Source organism: Ambystoma mexicanum, chromosome 7q, assembly GCF_040938575.1.
Source record: "Ambystoma mexicanum isolate Mex_15411 chromosome 7q, UKY_AmexF1_1, whole genome shotgun sequence".
Lineage (NCBI taxonomy): Eukaryota > Metazoa > Chordata > Amphibia > Caudata > Ambystomatidae > Ambystoma > Ambystoma mexicanum.
In genome coordinates this window covers 56,757,520-56,774,030 of record NC_090941.1, presented here as the reverse complement: position 1 = coordinate 56,774,030, position 16,511 = coordinate 56,757,520, and the positions used below count along the sequence as shown (strand labels likewise).

The following is a 16,511-nucleotide window of genomic DNA, read 5'->3' as shown; positions in this document are numbered from 1 at the left end:
GGCTCCTCTGGTGGTGCGAGTCCCAAGCCATGGGCTCGAAGACAAGGTGAGTCTGTTTTCTTTTCACTCATAGTCCTGGGAGTATAGCTGGCACCTGCAGGATTCCTTCACCTTCAGTGAGGAGCCTGGATACTGGTGCAGCCAGAAGAATGCATCCCTTGGTTCAAAAGCAGCAACTGCAAATGTAATCTGCGGATGGTTAGGGGACAGAGCTTGTTCTGCATTAGAACAACTCTATCTTCACCTCACAACTGGGGGACTTCTGAATGGACTGCACACCCAATAGAAATAGAATGAATTTGTTTTGTCTTGATGTAAGTCCAAAATGAATTGGGTAACCAGTGGAGATCTCTTTCTTATGAAGTTAAAAAAACACTTTTGATTTGGCAAACACAAGCCTGCTATAAGGGGGCCAATCTCTGTTGCAGTGTCAAGTTAACCTTGCCTTCCTGCATCATACCCATAGTACTTTGTTGAGCAGGAGATTGAGGAGACTTGAAGAAGAGAGAGAACCACAGAAAAGCAAGATGGCAAAGCATTATCTCAGTTCTCTTCAGCTATTTCTGGCTACTGTAACCATGCCCCTTCCCAAGCCGCAGCTGCAAAAACCTGTGGTATGCAACACCCTGGTGTGAGGCTGGCCTTTGTTATGGGTTTGTCTCTTGAAGCATGGTGCCCCGAAGCTCTCCTGCTGAGAGTCTCCTGGTCTGGAGGAAGGTGTTACCCAACCACCCTGAGAATCAAAAAGGATGGTCTTGCTGTCTTTTTTCTTTATTGCAGAAGCCAAGCAAGGAGGTCTGGCCATGAACACATATAGCCTTGCATAGCTGGTATGAGCTCACAGGGTTGAAAGGAATGTGAGCCTAATTTGATGTGGCTTTAATAATTGTGCGCTCTATCAGTCACCATACCAAAACCAGGTACGGTTATTCTTAGAGAGTACCTTGCTACCCGACAGAGAGGGCAACACTTATCATGTTTTTAGGTCAAAGGTGCAGGTATTAAACACAACCTCTTACTGCAGTGACTGAGTGTCACCATAGCTGTCAAACAAGGCACATGTGACATATCAACCTGCTCTGTGCCACAGAAGGGTAGGTGCTGCAGATCAGGAGACTGATGCAGTAGCAGACGTGTGCACGATGCTTTTGGCATGGATCATTGTTAGAGGATGTCCGATTAGCACACTAACATTTCTGGGACGGATTACCTACATCATGTTATTCTATAACACAAAAATAAAAAGCTAGGGCTTCTACACCCTTACTAGATTGCAATCCTTTACAATTACTGCCTACAGTTCTTTATAAAGAAAATGATCTGTAATGATCTCCCTTGCTTACTGGAAGTGGGGTTGGATTCTCCCCAAAGTTAAAGGATAATCTAAAGTGACACACTGTCGATACTCTTGGTCCTTTGAAAAAGATCTCAGTTTATGATTTGATGATCTGAAACTAACTCTGGCACAACCTCCTGTGAATGCCCTACACATAGTAGTCAGATAGTGTTGGTGGCTAGTTGTATACAGATACGTTATTCTCCGTAGGATCATATTTCAAAGGTGTGCTTCCTAATTCAATTACTCAGTGGGGTGGGTCTGTGAAGTGTTATGCTTAGATTGAAAGGAAGGCTTTTAGGATTCCAAAGATGAAGCACCCACAGGAGGCTATCATGTAATTGGCCCACTTCTGTCTTGATGTACTGTTAGCACTGTCAAAGCACAGAGTGGGCATTGTGTTTGCCTAATTCGGAAGGTCTTTGCATGTAACAGAAGTGCAGTTCCTGTATGTTTTGATACACGAACGGAGGTGGACTGGGGATGCTTTGCTGCTGAACTCTGCCCCTGCAGTCACAGGGGGAAATGATGTATGCTACACCAGTTCCCAGTTATGTCTGCCACATTGTCTCCCTATATATGTCTTTGTGTGTCCAGTGTCAGGGGACAATATGAAAAAAAAAATGCACAGAAGAGCCGCATGCATCATACTTACAAATCATGTACACTTCACTCTTGCACTACAGATTCTGTCAGTCACACATGAACTTTGGTTCTTTAGTGTCAGATATCCCCATGATTAGGGATGCAAACCATATCTATCACTCAGAATGAATTTAGAATTATCTAAGTATTTAGACACGGCTACATAAATAGTGTGCATTTCGGGACTTAACTTGATGCACAGATGTCTGTAATCAGGCGTTAAGGGTCAGCGCCGTTCTACTTGTCTTTATCATTTCAATGCAAAAGAAGGCAAATAAAACAGGCTACGTACTTACTTCAGTGTTGTGTTCAGTGTTGTGTGTGGGGAAGCTGTACTGCTTAAAAGTGTTTGAAGGCACATTGGGCCTCATTACGAGTCAGGCGTTGTATTTTGCTGCAGTAGTGCGAAATTACACAGGTGAATATTGCATTTGGTATTTCCAAAATTTTGTCAGGTACTATGTTCCATTTGTCATGTACCTTTTATTATTTTTGATTGCAGGTATAGTCAATGAGCAGGTACAAAATCTACGCGCCAACAGACAGAGCAGAACAGTGGCCCAGTTTTTCCATGGTTCTCAGGCTTGACTACAGCTCCTAGCATCTCTTATGTGACAAAGTTCAACCCAGTCAGAAAAGCTGAATATATGAGAATATCATTTACATGAAGGATTGGGACAAAAGATGGATGGTATGTTCTGTGTCAATCATATGGCCAGCATAATTTGGCCTCTCTGATTGGCTATAAAAAGAGAATATGTAGGGGCCAAAATTATGAAATTCCACTCTACCAAGAGAAATCTCACTCACTCAAAGGTCCAATATATATATTGAACAAAAGATGAAACCATAATTGACAGTCAATCGCCACGATTTAACTTCCACTGTCTAACTTTCTCCTGGATGATTTTCACCACTGGGGAAAAATAACACTGCTTATTTAGGTGAACATAATGTGGACAAGTTAGAAGTTACAAATATTCATGGCACAGCTGTAATGATGTGTTAACGCAGACACGGTGGGCTGGCCTTGTTGGCATCAGCCTGATGGCTTACATTAATGACGCAATGGAGCGTGAATGCAGTTACCTAAGGCCCTTTGAGATAGGAGCAACACTTTAAGACAGGTGGAGATGCAGAATTTACTCAAACATCAATAAGCAAACTGACTAAGGAAGTTGGCAAAAGTTAGTCTATTTTATTTGCAATTGTCTAAAACAGGGAGTTACAACGGACATCAACGGCCGTTTGTCTCGATTTCTCTCAGCGCATGTTATAAAAAACACGACATTTATGGTAAAAAATCGTTATAAGTGATGTCACACTATGTGGCAAACTACAAAATCCTACTTGGCGATGTGATTGGATTACAGGGAACATCTAAGTATACATTCCATACTGACGGGGAAAGTGATTGGGTCTGTACTGTTAGGTGGACAACTAAGCCCATCCCAAGTGCAAGTCTTCTTCCATGTTATAATAATACTCAACACTTTATTGGTTATACAAACTATAGGGCTCTTTGATACGTGGCCCCCTACTATTGGTTTGGCACCTTTGTACCCTTCTGGAATATTGCACATGCTAGCAGCATGCAGGCTACCACACCAGGTGCGGAGAAGGTTGGCGTGATCATGCCTCCCCTCACATTTAGCCCAACATCTATCATCACTCTTGCGGTCTGCCAGTCAATTAAGGCTTTGAACTCGGCCTTGCAGAAGCTCTCTGTGAATAGGAAATTAAGGGAGTATCTTCTTGGTGTCGGTGTAGCTCGACCCAATGTCTATTTTGATCTGACCATGTGACTGGTAGACCACATTTTCAAGCCTTTTGCACCATTTAATTCTATTAAATGATGTACTCTTGATGCCTTCAATGTTTTTTCATTCCACCTCACACAGAAGTGTGTTTTTTTCTCACGGTCCATGTAACTACTGGATGGACAACCAGGCTCACGGTGGACTTGACTTCATGGTGCTGGGCAAGCCAAGCCTTTTTTGAATTTCTCCTTCACCACCAGTAATTTTCCAACTGCGCCATCCTGAAAACTCTTTCCAATCACAGAGTTTCAGGCCTTGCTAAAGTGCTTTGTGGAATATCCAGGTTCTATACCTTCCTATGTATATATATTGGTGCATCACCGCAAACTATTCACTATGTAGCCAGCCTCAAGATCACTTTGTGTACTTGCGTTACTGCGTATGTACACGTGTAAACTGCTTTTTATTTTCTTCAGCATTTCTGTGGAATGAGCATCTTCATCTCGAGCCCAAAATGTTGTTAATCTGTATCACCTCCTCTTCAGAGCTTATAGAATGTCTGTGTTCTTTTACCTCGTTCATCTTTTCTGTGTGCGTCAGCTCTGCTCCGCATGAGGTCACCAGTCTTCTCTTTTGCTCATTTACCCACTTCTTCTGTGACTCTGTCCAAAAGGCCATTATTTCTTTGTGAATGCATATATGGTTTTCTTAATGGATACCTTGTTTCCAGATATTTTTTGTGGTACAGGCATCCTTACTGGTACTGCATGTGTTGCAGTTTCCAGTTCCCAACATATAGGCAGCATGGGGGCGGAGCTTTTGATGGGGTACATGACTCCACCTCTACACTCCCCCCTCTGGGTGATTCATCGACCACTCTCTCATCAGTCATCTCATCAAGACATCCTCGTCTGAAGAAATGCTTCTTTGGGACCCATTTCTTTATGACTCCTTTCAAGTATCCTGCTGATTTCACATGCTCATCAACACTCCAGGTCATAAACATACATTGTCCATTGGGACTGCAGTAGATCCATCTTCCCACATACTTATTGTGGTTCCTTGGGTACAGGAACTTCTTTCCGTCAGGTACATGAATTCTGGCCTTTATGCAGTCTCTGATTTCTTCATTTTTCAGCTCTTTAGGTTCACATCCTGATTCAACATCAATTACAATCTTCATTCCTACTGCTTTCTTTGCAGTCTTCTTGCATTGTGCGGTTATTATCCTGATCACACAGAATCCAAACATAATCATCACCAACAGGGCTTCAATTAACTTGAAAGTGTTCGCCATCGATTGTGGAACCCATGAGAAAATCGACCCAAACCAGCTGTCACCACCAATGTCTTCCACTTCATCTTCCATATTGACGTGTAGGTTTGTCAGCAACGTTATGGCCTCTCTCAAGGTGCCTTTCTCGTCATCATGAGAAGGTATGAACGTACAACATGATTCTCTGATTTTTGCACAAACACCTCCATCCATAGCTCTGATCATGTCCAGGACATATCTGTTCTGAAGGGTCATCAGTCTTATGGCTCTCAGCTCCTCCTTGATAGCATTGAATCCCTTTATCGTGGTGTTGATCATCTGTAAAAGCTCCCATCTGGATATTTGTAACCATTTAGTATTTGCTGCCTTCTGGATACTGGACATAAAGATCGCCATGAATATTGATGAAGTCTGACTGAACAATCTGTGTTCAAATGGAAGGGCATCAAAAGCTTCTATTGACTTAGCTGAGAAATCGTTCTCCCTCTTCATCCGATTGAAGAGCTCGGCAGATTTCTTCTTCTTGAGGTCAGCATCTGCCTTTGGAAATTCACCAAGGTTCAGGTCACTTTTTGGGATCACCAATGCTGGAACATGAACAATCACTATAAAGAATAGTCCTCCCCAATCTCTGGGCAGCTTCATGAAAGCTGTGGATTCACAGGCCCAATAGTGATCAATTTTCACAGCTATCCTGTCCTTCATTCCTGGCACATCAAAGATTTGTTCGCATTGCTGGTTCTCTCCAACTTTTCTCGTGCCATTGTTTCTGAAACATAGTTCTGCACTAGCCAAAGGCATTATCTGCAATAGGCCTCCTTTGTCTTGAACCCATGTCAGAAGCTTTGCAATCTTTGCCCATAGAGGTTTGCACAATCATTCTGTGTTTTCTACAGCTGATTTGTGCGATCCCTGTGTTGCATGTGCTTTGCAAATAACCTCACCTTCTTCCCATCCTTCTGGAGAAAGCACTGTTCCCCTGATCTGCATCTAGCCTCTTTCTTTACATCTTTCGAACCTCTTCATCATTTGTTCCTTGACAATTGAGTGGCCTGTTTATTTCCCATTTAATTCCTCCTCCCTTCATGCCAGGCTGTTCATATCTTATCACATAATTTCTGGTGTATGCTCTTTCTCTTCTCTTTATATCTTGCACATAGTCATCTTCATCTGGTGCTGATCATTCTGTTACCCATATCAGAGATGCTGTTTGACCCTGGAATTGACCGTTTGTAAGGCAATGAGACATTTGAACATCTATTTCAATGGCTATGAATATCTTAGACTTGCCCATAGCATAGGGCAGGAGTGTGCATACATAGCAATCCTCCTCAGAAGTCTCTTTCCCACCTCTTTCATGTGCGGATACCACATGTTGTTCCCCAAATGTGCTGTACTGTCCAAATAATCATTCAATTCATAATCATCCTCACTTGTACTTCTCTCAGGTCTCTGTTTCATTCTTGCTAAACAATTCTCCCTATAATGGCAATAAAGTAAATCAAAAACGGACCTCCCTCCAAAGGGAAGCATTGGGTAATGTGTCACATGTGTAGATACCTCTACTGGGGTAGGGAAAATTACATTAGGCCTTAGCTGTCTCACAATGTCTAGTTCTGCCAAGGTAAATGGAGTGGGAAGAATCAATGGGACGACTGCTTTCTTGGGACCAATGAAATACACAGTGTGAATTAGCTGAATCAGATAAACATTGATAAACATGGAGCAGACATATATTATACACAAGTACATGAGGCCCACCATCAACACCTCTCCACTTGTCGTTGACTCTGCTCACTCTCTGGACCTGCAATATGCTGTATGCACCACCTGTTTGTTTGCATTTGATTACTTTTAAGGAAGGCAAAACTCTTTTTATTCAGGCAAACTCATGAGATGCTCTGGTAGCTGTTGAATTTGTTCAACGATTTCCGCAGGTAACTGGCTGACAGCTGGACGGTTTATAGGATCTGTCATGAACACAAAGGTGTTGGTATCTTGCCAAACAAGATAGGGATGAACTTGAAGCAAATAGTAAAAGATCATAGCAAGTAGTTTGTGGGCATCATCATTAGACAGGACCATCTGTACTTCCAGTAAGATGCTAAGGTAATAGTCTCATCTGCATTATTATTGCTGCCAGTAAGCGTCTAATAGTCGGGCCATTCTTAGGATCCTGGAGAAAAGTACGTATGTCAGTGCTCCTCCCAACAAGAGCAGGGTAAGTTCTGAGTGTAAATATTAAGACAGCAAGAAGTACTCTGTGTATATCAACATTGGTGACTACCATAGGCACCCCCAAAGAGTGGACAGTTTCTGCTTCCTTCTTCCTTGTCATCGATCGAGTCTGCATGTGCTGAACTTCCTCTCCTTGACTTGCTTTCGAATGGGTTGGGGTGCGGCAACCTCTGAAGCATAGACTTTCACATCACCTTGGTGGATCCAAGCTTTTCTTCCTAAGACGTTGACTGCTAATGGAGTGATATCTTCCACAATGAAAGGGCCGCTAAATCTAGGCTCATGCCAGTTTCTTGTGAAGTTCCTGGTTAGTACCTTATCTCCAGGAAAAAGTATAGGTGCAAATAATCCTTGAACTCTGGTTGCTGTATGGTCTTCATCTGTGTTCTGAGACCGACACCCTGTCCGCTTGACGTTATTGAATTGACAGAGATACTAGCCATCATACATGTTAATTACACACGTAGCTCATCACCTAACAATTCTGCAGTTGGCTGGGCATCACTTCTAGTCCTCGATGGAGGAGTTAGAGGTATTCTCATATGCCTCCCTGTGACTAATACGTGGGGTGTGAAGTGGTGGTCAGAGCCGGGCTATTTTCTCAATGCATATAATGCAAGGGGCAGGCAGTGCAGCCACCCCTTTTTCAGTGTTAACTTCAATTTGGCTATTCTCTCTTTGAGCAGACCGTTGAGTCTCTCGCATATCCTATTCACTTGTGAGTGATAAGCAGAAGAAAACGTGTGTTTTATACCAATCAAAAAGCAAATTTCTCGAACACCTCATTCACAAAATGGGGGCCATTATCTGATCTCTGCTCTTCACATATTCCCAATCTAGGAAACACTTATCGGACTAAGAACTTCACAGTGCAAATGGCATCAGGGTGTGTGCATGGACTGACCTCGTACCACCTAGAAAAGGGGCACACCACCACTATCCTGTATCCTGTATCTATTATAGAGCTGTAGCATGTCAACATAGTCAATATGTAAATGCTGAAAAGGACCATAGGGTCGAAGAATTACTCCTCTGACTTTTCGCAGCATGTGCCCAGCAGTAAACCTTTGACATACAATGCAATTTACTACATGAAAAGCAACGTGTTCTAGCAGGTTCGGTATGAACCAGTGCTCCGCAATGGTTGCTGTGAGGCTCTCCCTAGTGGCATACGCCGGGTAGTGTAGCTGTTCAAATACCACCTATAATAAGGCTACAGGCATCACTGGTTTACCAGTGCTGTCTTGTGACCACAGTTCCTCAGAAGGGGATAAAGAACACCCCCACTGTGTCCACAGGACTTTCTCTTCCTGTGGGGCTTCACCCTGAATTTCCATTAGCTGCGTTTGCGATAAGTGATTAAGGCTTTCATTCACAACCATCATCACAACCATTTTCTCTTTCACATCAGGCATATCAAAACTCATTATGTCAGGTGAATATGCATCCCTTTTTGTCTCGTCAGTAAGGATTAAGTATTAGTTCAGGACCATGTGGTGTTCGCTGCACTTTCTTTTTCTTTCTGTGGGGCCAAACTGTGTCACCACAGTCACGTCGTCAGTGCACCCATCAGCACCTACAGGTTATACTACTATTATTAGTATATGACAGAGTTAACACGCTTTTGCCCTTAGATCATAAACATACATCTCGTGATCAGTATTTAAGCAATCCCCAGTACATCGCAGGAGGCAGATGCACTTGGATTTCAATTGCCTTAGTTTCAGTTGGATTTTGACACTCCTTTTACCCTTCTTGACTCTCATCAAACCAATAAAACGTAAGTCATCCTTATAGCTCAATTGATGTGCGGTTTTCCAATAGAGTGCAAACTGAAGGCAAGGATCTTGACTATTCAAGCTTGCCATGTGCTCCCTAATCCTGACAGAGAGTTGTCTGATTGTTGAACCTACAAAAATATTACCACATATACAAATTAGCGCATACACAACAAAAGTGGTAGAGCAATTTATAAAATCCTTTATCAAAAGTTTTTAAGCATTCTGGTCTGTAAATTCAGTACTGTTTTATGTGCAAACCTGCACATGGAACAGTTACCACATTTGTGGAAGCCAGTTGTTGGACTGAGCCATGTAGTATCTCTCTCTTGTTTATCTTTCGTGGGTTCAAAACATGATGGGCTTACTCTGTCTCTGATAGTTTATGCTTTTGTACAAACAAATTTAAGCTTGTCAGCAATAAAAGGTCTAATGTCCTTTTCTAAAAGAAGGATGTTCAAATGCCTTTGCAGAAGTTTATATTGGCAATGGGAGTCTCTTGAACATTTTGTGATCACATCTGTAGTCTTAACCTGTTTCGATGCTTTGTTAGAAGCTATCACAGTGGTTGACCTCTTTGACTGAATCTATCAGCCAATAAATCAGATTCCATGACGAAATCTTGATTTCTGGGGGGGAATTTTTTAGGGCCGCAGAAACTGGAGCAGAGATCAACATTTCATTATGGAAAGTGATTTATTGGCTGATAGATTCAGTAAAAGAGGTTACACTAGAGAGAACATTAGGAGTAGCATGTCCAGATATAAATCAGTAGATAGAGCAACCACTCTGATACCTTCTAACAAAGCATCGAAACAGGTTAAGACTACAGATGTGATCACAAAATGTTCAATCTCATAGATCCTTTTTCCGGCACCCGAGGTCAAACTAGGGAGCTTACACCTATATATCTGAGAAATTGTTTTCTTTAACCGATATATCTGTTTGTAGCCTACATATCAGTATAGGTTTTAAAACAACTCCTTATATACGTCCTTGATGTAGGATTCTGGGCTTATCTTATGGATCGCTCCTCGTCCACAACTAAATACTTCTACTTGACGCTCTTGTCATTAACTCAAATACCCAACCAACTGTCTGTTATTCTTTCCCCATGATCATTTTCCCATTTAGTACACAATTATTTTTGTCACCTCTCTCAATCTACTCACCATTCGCTTTTCAGCTCCTGACCCTCGGGATCGTCTCCTCCTCAACCGGCCACCTTAGCCTTCGGTCCGCTCAGCTGCCTGTAGAAACCAGGAGAAGAATTCCGTGAAAGGGGGACCCATCCCACCTGCTCTGTTTTTCTTGCATGATTTTGATTCTCGGCCGCTATACACAGGGAGCTTTGTGGACCTCCAGCTAAATGGCGGAGGACAGCCAATATTTCCGAGACTCTTAAAAGCCTACTGGGCCCATAACCTAGAGGTCGATAGATCGAAACCATCCACTGCTACCGCATGAACCCAGTTAACGAGGGCCCTTTAAGACGAGGTAGCAATAGTTTGAGATGGATGGGGATGCAGAATTTACTCAAACATCAATAATCAAACAGACTCAGGAAGTTGGCAAAAGTTAGTCTGTTTTATTTGCAATTTTCTAAAACAGGGAGTTACAATGGACATCAACAGACGTTTGCTCGATTTCTCTCAGCGCATGTTATAAAAAATACAACTTTTATAGTCAAAACTCATCATAAGTGACATCACACTACATGGCAAACTACAAAACCATTTTAAAAGAAGGGCACCTAGTTAAGGCCCTGCTCTACCCAGGTAGGTAAACCATTTATAAGACACAATTGAGCAAGGTAATGAAACCCAAGGAAAAGAACACTAGCTCCTGCTAGTCAGAAAGCAAACAAATGGTGACGATGACTGCTACTTTTGATTATGATTTACTACATAATGAGCATATGTTATATATACATGAGGCAAACATAGGACACTCAATAAAATACATATAATGTACATAACATAGCACATAAATGTTCGTCCCAAATAGATTCTTTGGGTTAGAATTAACAGCAATCACATTCTCTATGGTCCCTCGTGAGGGATGACATGAGCAACAAAAGTGCAATTGTGATACAAGGTGTATAGTTCACTGGACCAGACTGTATGATAGTGAAATATTGTGACACAAAAAAGGGTCAACACAACTGTGTTTCAGCCTCAAAGCTATCCTTGTGTAGCTGTCATTTGGTCGGCCTTCATCAGGACGGGGGATTGTACACATGAGGAATCATATGTAATCTGTCAGAAAAATCGACAGAAAAGGAGGTCAGGAGTGTGTGGGTTTCAAAATAAATGAAGCAATTTTAAGAGCTATGAATGCTGTATTTGAATGTCTCTCTAGGGAGACTATGGGGCTGATTCATGGAATTATTCGCACCGAAAAACAGGGATTTGTGTGCCATTCTGCCTGAAAATCCCTGTTTAACAAATGGGGATTTGCAGGCAGGATGGCGCACAAATCCCCGTTTTTTGGCGCAATTAATTCCATGAATTAGCCCCTAAGTGATCACGGATCTTACCGTAATGGGTTGCACAGAGGCAACAATCTGAAGGTTCAAGTCGTCAGAAGAAAGAGGGAAAAATATTTTACATTGCAGGTCAAATCTGTGAATAATGACCAGACAAGGAGTACATGAGAAGCTGAGTAAGTCTGTACTCTTTGTAGATTAGGTAAAAAACAGGAGAGATAGCTCTTACCCGCTGCAGGTCTGTAAACCGGATGAATCGGAAGAGGTAGGCTTGGAGTAGAGACTCACCCAGAAATGGACCGAGTCGGAAAATCCGATCGGAGTTCTAAAAAGAACAGGGCGGTGAAATTAATCCACTGCACACTGTACTAGTTACATAGTATTTGTGCTGCCCTGCACTTTTACACAATACTTCTTGATGTTGACCCAAAATAGTACCGTGTGGGAACCGTTTCCACATATTGTGAGTCTGTTAGCAAAGTCACTCTTTGAGTAATTGTTCGGCAGCAGCCCGTGGAGCTATTTAACTGACAAGCTCACACAAGCAATGATAGCAGGATCTTGGCACTGTTGGGGAATTAACTGTTACTATTTATACGCACAGGACCTCTCCCTTCAGAGTATGTATTCGGCAGCAGCCCGTGTAGCCACTTAAGAGAAACGAGCAACCACGTCAGCTCTTCTACACATAGGAACCCAGCCTTTTCACACCATACAGCACTGATAACAGCGGGAATTTGGCACCATTGGGAGATGCATAGTTACTAATTACACAAACAGGTAAGGGCATAATTTTATTTATACGAGTACCTGCGTATGCGCCTCCACTTATAATGCTTGGCCGCCCAACATCATGCAGCTTGGCTACTGTGGTGACCCCACGCACACACTAACTATGTAACTAGTACAGTGTGCAGTAGATTCTTAATTTTTGGCCCAAAACCAAAAAAATAACAAACAAAACTACAAAAACCTACTTGGGGATGTGATAGGTTTACAGGGAACATCTAAGTATACGTTCTATACTGACGGGGGAAGTGATTGGGTCTCCACTGTCAGGTGGACAACTAAGGCCATCCCAAGTGAAAGGAATCTTCCGTATCATAATAATACTTGACTCTTTATTGGTTATACAAGCTATAGAGCTCTTTGATGCGTGACCCCCTACTATTGGTTTGGCACCTTTGTACCCTTCTGGAATATTCCACATGCTAGCAGCATGCAGGCTACCACTCCAGGTGCGGGGAAGGTTGGTGTGATCATGCCTGCCTTCCTAATTAGCCCACCATAGTGGCACAGCGAGTAGAGCGCTCGCTTTGACATCAGTACAGAGCCTGCGAATGCAGGTTTGAATCCCGGCAGCGCCAAACTCAGCGTTTCATCCTTCCGAGGTCGATAAATGAGCACCACACACCGTGGGTAATAATAAGCAGCGCTCTGATACCTGAGGGTTCGTAGCGCTATATAAATACCAAATTATTATTATTATTATTAACATCTATCATCAATCTTGCAGTCTGCCAGTCAATTAAGGCTTTGAACTCGGCCTTGCAGAAGCTCTCTGTGCCTGAGAAATAAAGGGAGTATTTTCTTGGTTTCCGTGTAGTTCGGCCCAATGTCTATTTTGATCTGACCATGTGACTGGGAGGCCACATTCTCAAACCTTTTGTTCTATTAAAGACACAATTGTTCTATTAAATGATGAACTCTTGATGCCTTCAGTGTTTTTTTCATTCCACCTCACAGAGAAGTTTGTTTCTTTCTCATGTTCCATGATGTAACTACTGAATGGACAACCAGACTCACGGTGGTCTTGACTTCTTGGTTATGGACCAGCCAAGCCTTTCTTAAATTTGTCCTTTGTCATCAGTAATTTTCCAACTGCACCACGCTGAAAACTCTTTCCAATCATGGGATTTCAGGCCTTGCTAAAGTGCATCGTGAAATATCCAGGTTCTATACATCCCTATGTATATACGTTGGCGCATCGCTGCAAACTATTCACTACATAGCCAGCCTCAATATCACTTTCTCTACTTGCGTTACTGCATCTGTACAAGAGTAAACTGCTTTGTATTTTCTTCAGCATTTCGGTAGCATGAGCTTGAAATGTTGCTCATCTTTATCACCTCCTCTTTTGAGTATTTAGAATGCCTGTGTTCTTTTATCTCATTCATCTTTTCTGGGTGCGTCAGCTCTGCTTCACATGATGTCATTAGTCTTGTCTTTTACTCATTTTCACATTTCTTCCAGGACTCTGTCCAAAAGGCCATTATTTCTTTGTGAATGCATAGACGGTTTTCTTAATGGATACCTTGTTCCCAGGATTTTCTGCGGTACAGGCATCCTTACTGGCACTGCACGTGTTGCATTTCCTGTTCCCAACATATAGGCAGCATGGGGGTGGAGCATTTGATGGGGCTACTTGACTCCACCTCTTGAAGTGGGGCCGGCTGTGCAGGTTTAGGGCCTTTAACGGATGTGTAATCTAGCAGCAGCTGCATCTGCTAACACCATAAGCATCCCGTCATCACATCTGTGGGGCTAGTGGTGATTTTATTTTTTATAGATAAATAGCTTGTGTATAGCATGCAAACTATTTTTTCACAAATCCAAATACAGTCAAAATGGTGATCTGGTACATAGATAGGAAAGGGTGCACAGTTTTCCTGGTGATCTGTCGTGGTAGCGGAGGAGCAGATGACAGTGGTGAAGAGGCGGCCAGGCAGGGATTTGGTTTTTCTTCGGCATGGGAATCTTTAAGGAGGGCAGGAGGAGAAGGATTTTAATAGAAGCGGGGAAGCATGGTGGAGCAACCATCAGCACACTCCTAACGTGGGCCATTATCGCAGGATTCAGTCCATCATCTATGTAACCTGATTGGCTGCACAAGCACTGGGTAATAATGTCTCCGCCTCATGCACCCAAGCCAGTGTGACATGCCAGCAATACAATAGTCAAACAATTTAGCAATGGTTTCATACATTTCTTTGAGCGTTGCTATGGATACGCTAGAAGATGCATTTCCAATTGCTTAATGCCGATAGCACCTATACATTGTGGTGATACATGCTGCAAGTAAAGCGGTGCATGTATGCGTGCTAAGTGTTTATTTTATGCCACTTAAAGGGTAGGCACTTCATTTTGCTCGAGCGTGTGTTTCATGAGAAATTTGCTTTAATTTGCTTTAAACAACTGACAAATATGTGCGCTTTCGTTGACCAAATATTGATGCTGGCAGCCAACACCGATGTATAGGTTTCTTGAATGTCACACTGATCAACAAATTCAAATTAGATGCCCTGTTCGTTCTAATCTTAAACTCGCTAATTAACGACTGTTCCTTGTTTGCAAGAAACAGCTGCATTCTGGTTCTTCTGCGTCTTCCTAACAGGAGCGATGATGGACTAACGTGTGCTTAACTCTTCTTTGCCCGCAGGTGGCCCTTCTGAAGGGAAGCTGGTCCCCGGAGATCAAATCGTCATGATAAATGATGAGTCAGTCAGCAATGCGCCGAGGGAGCGAGTTATCGACCTTGTCAGGTACTTGATCCATCTTCTTCTCTGCAGTGACGCAGGGCGAATCCTTGGGCCCTAGTCCCAGCAGTGCACGCAGGCTGTGGTGGGAGTGGCGCGGCGCCTCTCTTCAGCCCGTGTATTGTAAATGTTTTAATCATTTGCTGCTTAGTGCAAGTAAGTGATTGAGGTACCTATGTAATTAAATCCAATGTCACGGCGATGCTAAGTAATGGTTCTTTAGAAATGAAATTACAATGTTGAGCTCTCAGACACAATCTAAAAACCTCATATAGTGAGTTGTGAATATGAAAATCGCTTTTATAATAACCATTATTATCATTTTTCACCACTGAGGTAGTCTCTTGGTACTGTATTCAAGAAGGTGGCTGAGGGTGAATTAGCATTGGGTGTGAATAAAGTTATCAAAGAATCAAGTCTATAGGAATTTCTAGAAGGCCGTCTGGTTGTGCATGTTCGGGATCGACCTGGAAAGGCAGTTCCGGAGTTTGGAAGCAGGAGAATGGGGATTTACGGAATTTGCCTCCAGAATTATCGGGTCACCAGGGTTGTAATGCCCCAGTGATTCCGGCAATCATGGAGGCGGAATGGTATGTCGGGTCCGGCAGCAGCCTGCCGTTTTTTCCGGCACGGCTACCGCCGGACTTGTAATGAGGCCCATTGATTTGACTTGAATTTGTGTAGTAACTGGAAGCCCACCGAGGGTGGATAAAGCGGTGCAGAGATGAGTTCATTTCTCCTGAGGGAAACAATGAGATGGTATAGGCATATCAAATGCTTCTGTACTGATGATGTCGTCGAATATAGTTGAGCTAAGGACATGGATTACATTCAGGTTTTTGGTGTTGTAAGGATCATCTGGATGCTTTCAAGGTGAAAGAAGCAGCAGTAATTCATAATTTACCAGAGAGGCCAGTGAGGACTCACGTTTGAGGGAGATGCCACGCACTTTCAGAGAGGATGGTTTGGGCAATTTTAGAGGGTGAAAGCCCAGATGGAAGAAAGCACGTTTTGTTGGTTGTAGTTGATGAACATCAGGTCGGGGAGGATTCTCTTGAGGGCTTGAAGGAATTACATTTTTTCAGGTGTGTCTATGAGATATGAACTGGAGGCAGAGGTCAAGGCCTTCAACATTGGAGTACGATTTGGTGAAACTGAAGAGGATGGAGATCGAATGTGATCATTTAATCTGTAATTATTTATTGCAGCTGCTTATTTTGTTACTTTTTAGCTTCAACTAGTGGTTATGTATCCAAATGTAAGTAGATGTCCTGCACCGATGAAGGATACTCGTGTGAAAAATAACAGTTTTTCTGTCTATCCTTATTTGAATTTTGATGTTATGAACACGTGCAGAAAAATATCTTAAAGTAGCGCATCAGAGGTAAACAATTAGAAGCTGACTACTGAGTATTGAGAGAAGGAGGCGATGATCAAAAGTGTTCAAGGCTATC

General features: G+C 42.6%; 1 protein-coding gene across 5 annotated transcripts in view; it reads left to right on the top strand.

Annotated features, from left to right (window-relative positions):
- Positions 1–16,511, top strand: part of FRMPD4 (FERM and PDZ domain containing 4) — a 1,539,383-nt gene that overhangs the window by 835,632 nt on the left and 687,240 nt on the right. For all 5 annotated transcript variants that reach the window (XM_069639729.1, XM_069639730.1, XM_069639731.1 and 2 more), the window contains one exon: positions 14,961–15,063. In XM_069639729.1, coding sequence (XP_069495830.1) covers positions 14,961–15,063 — 103 coding nt within the window. The remainder of the gene's footprint in view (positions 1–14,960; positions 15,064–16,511) is intronic.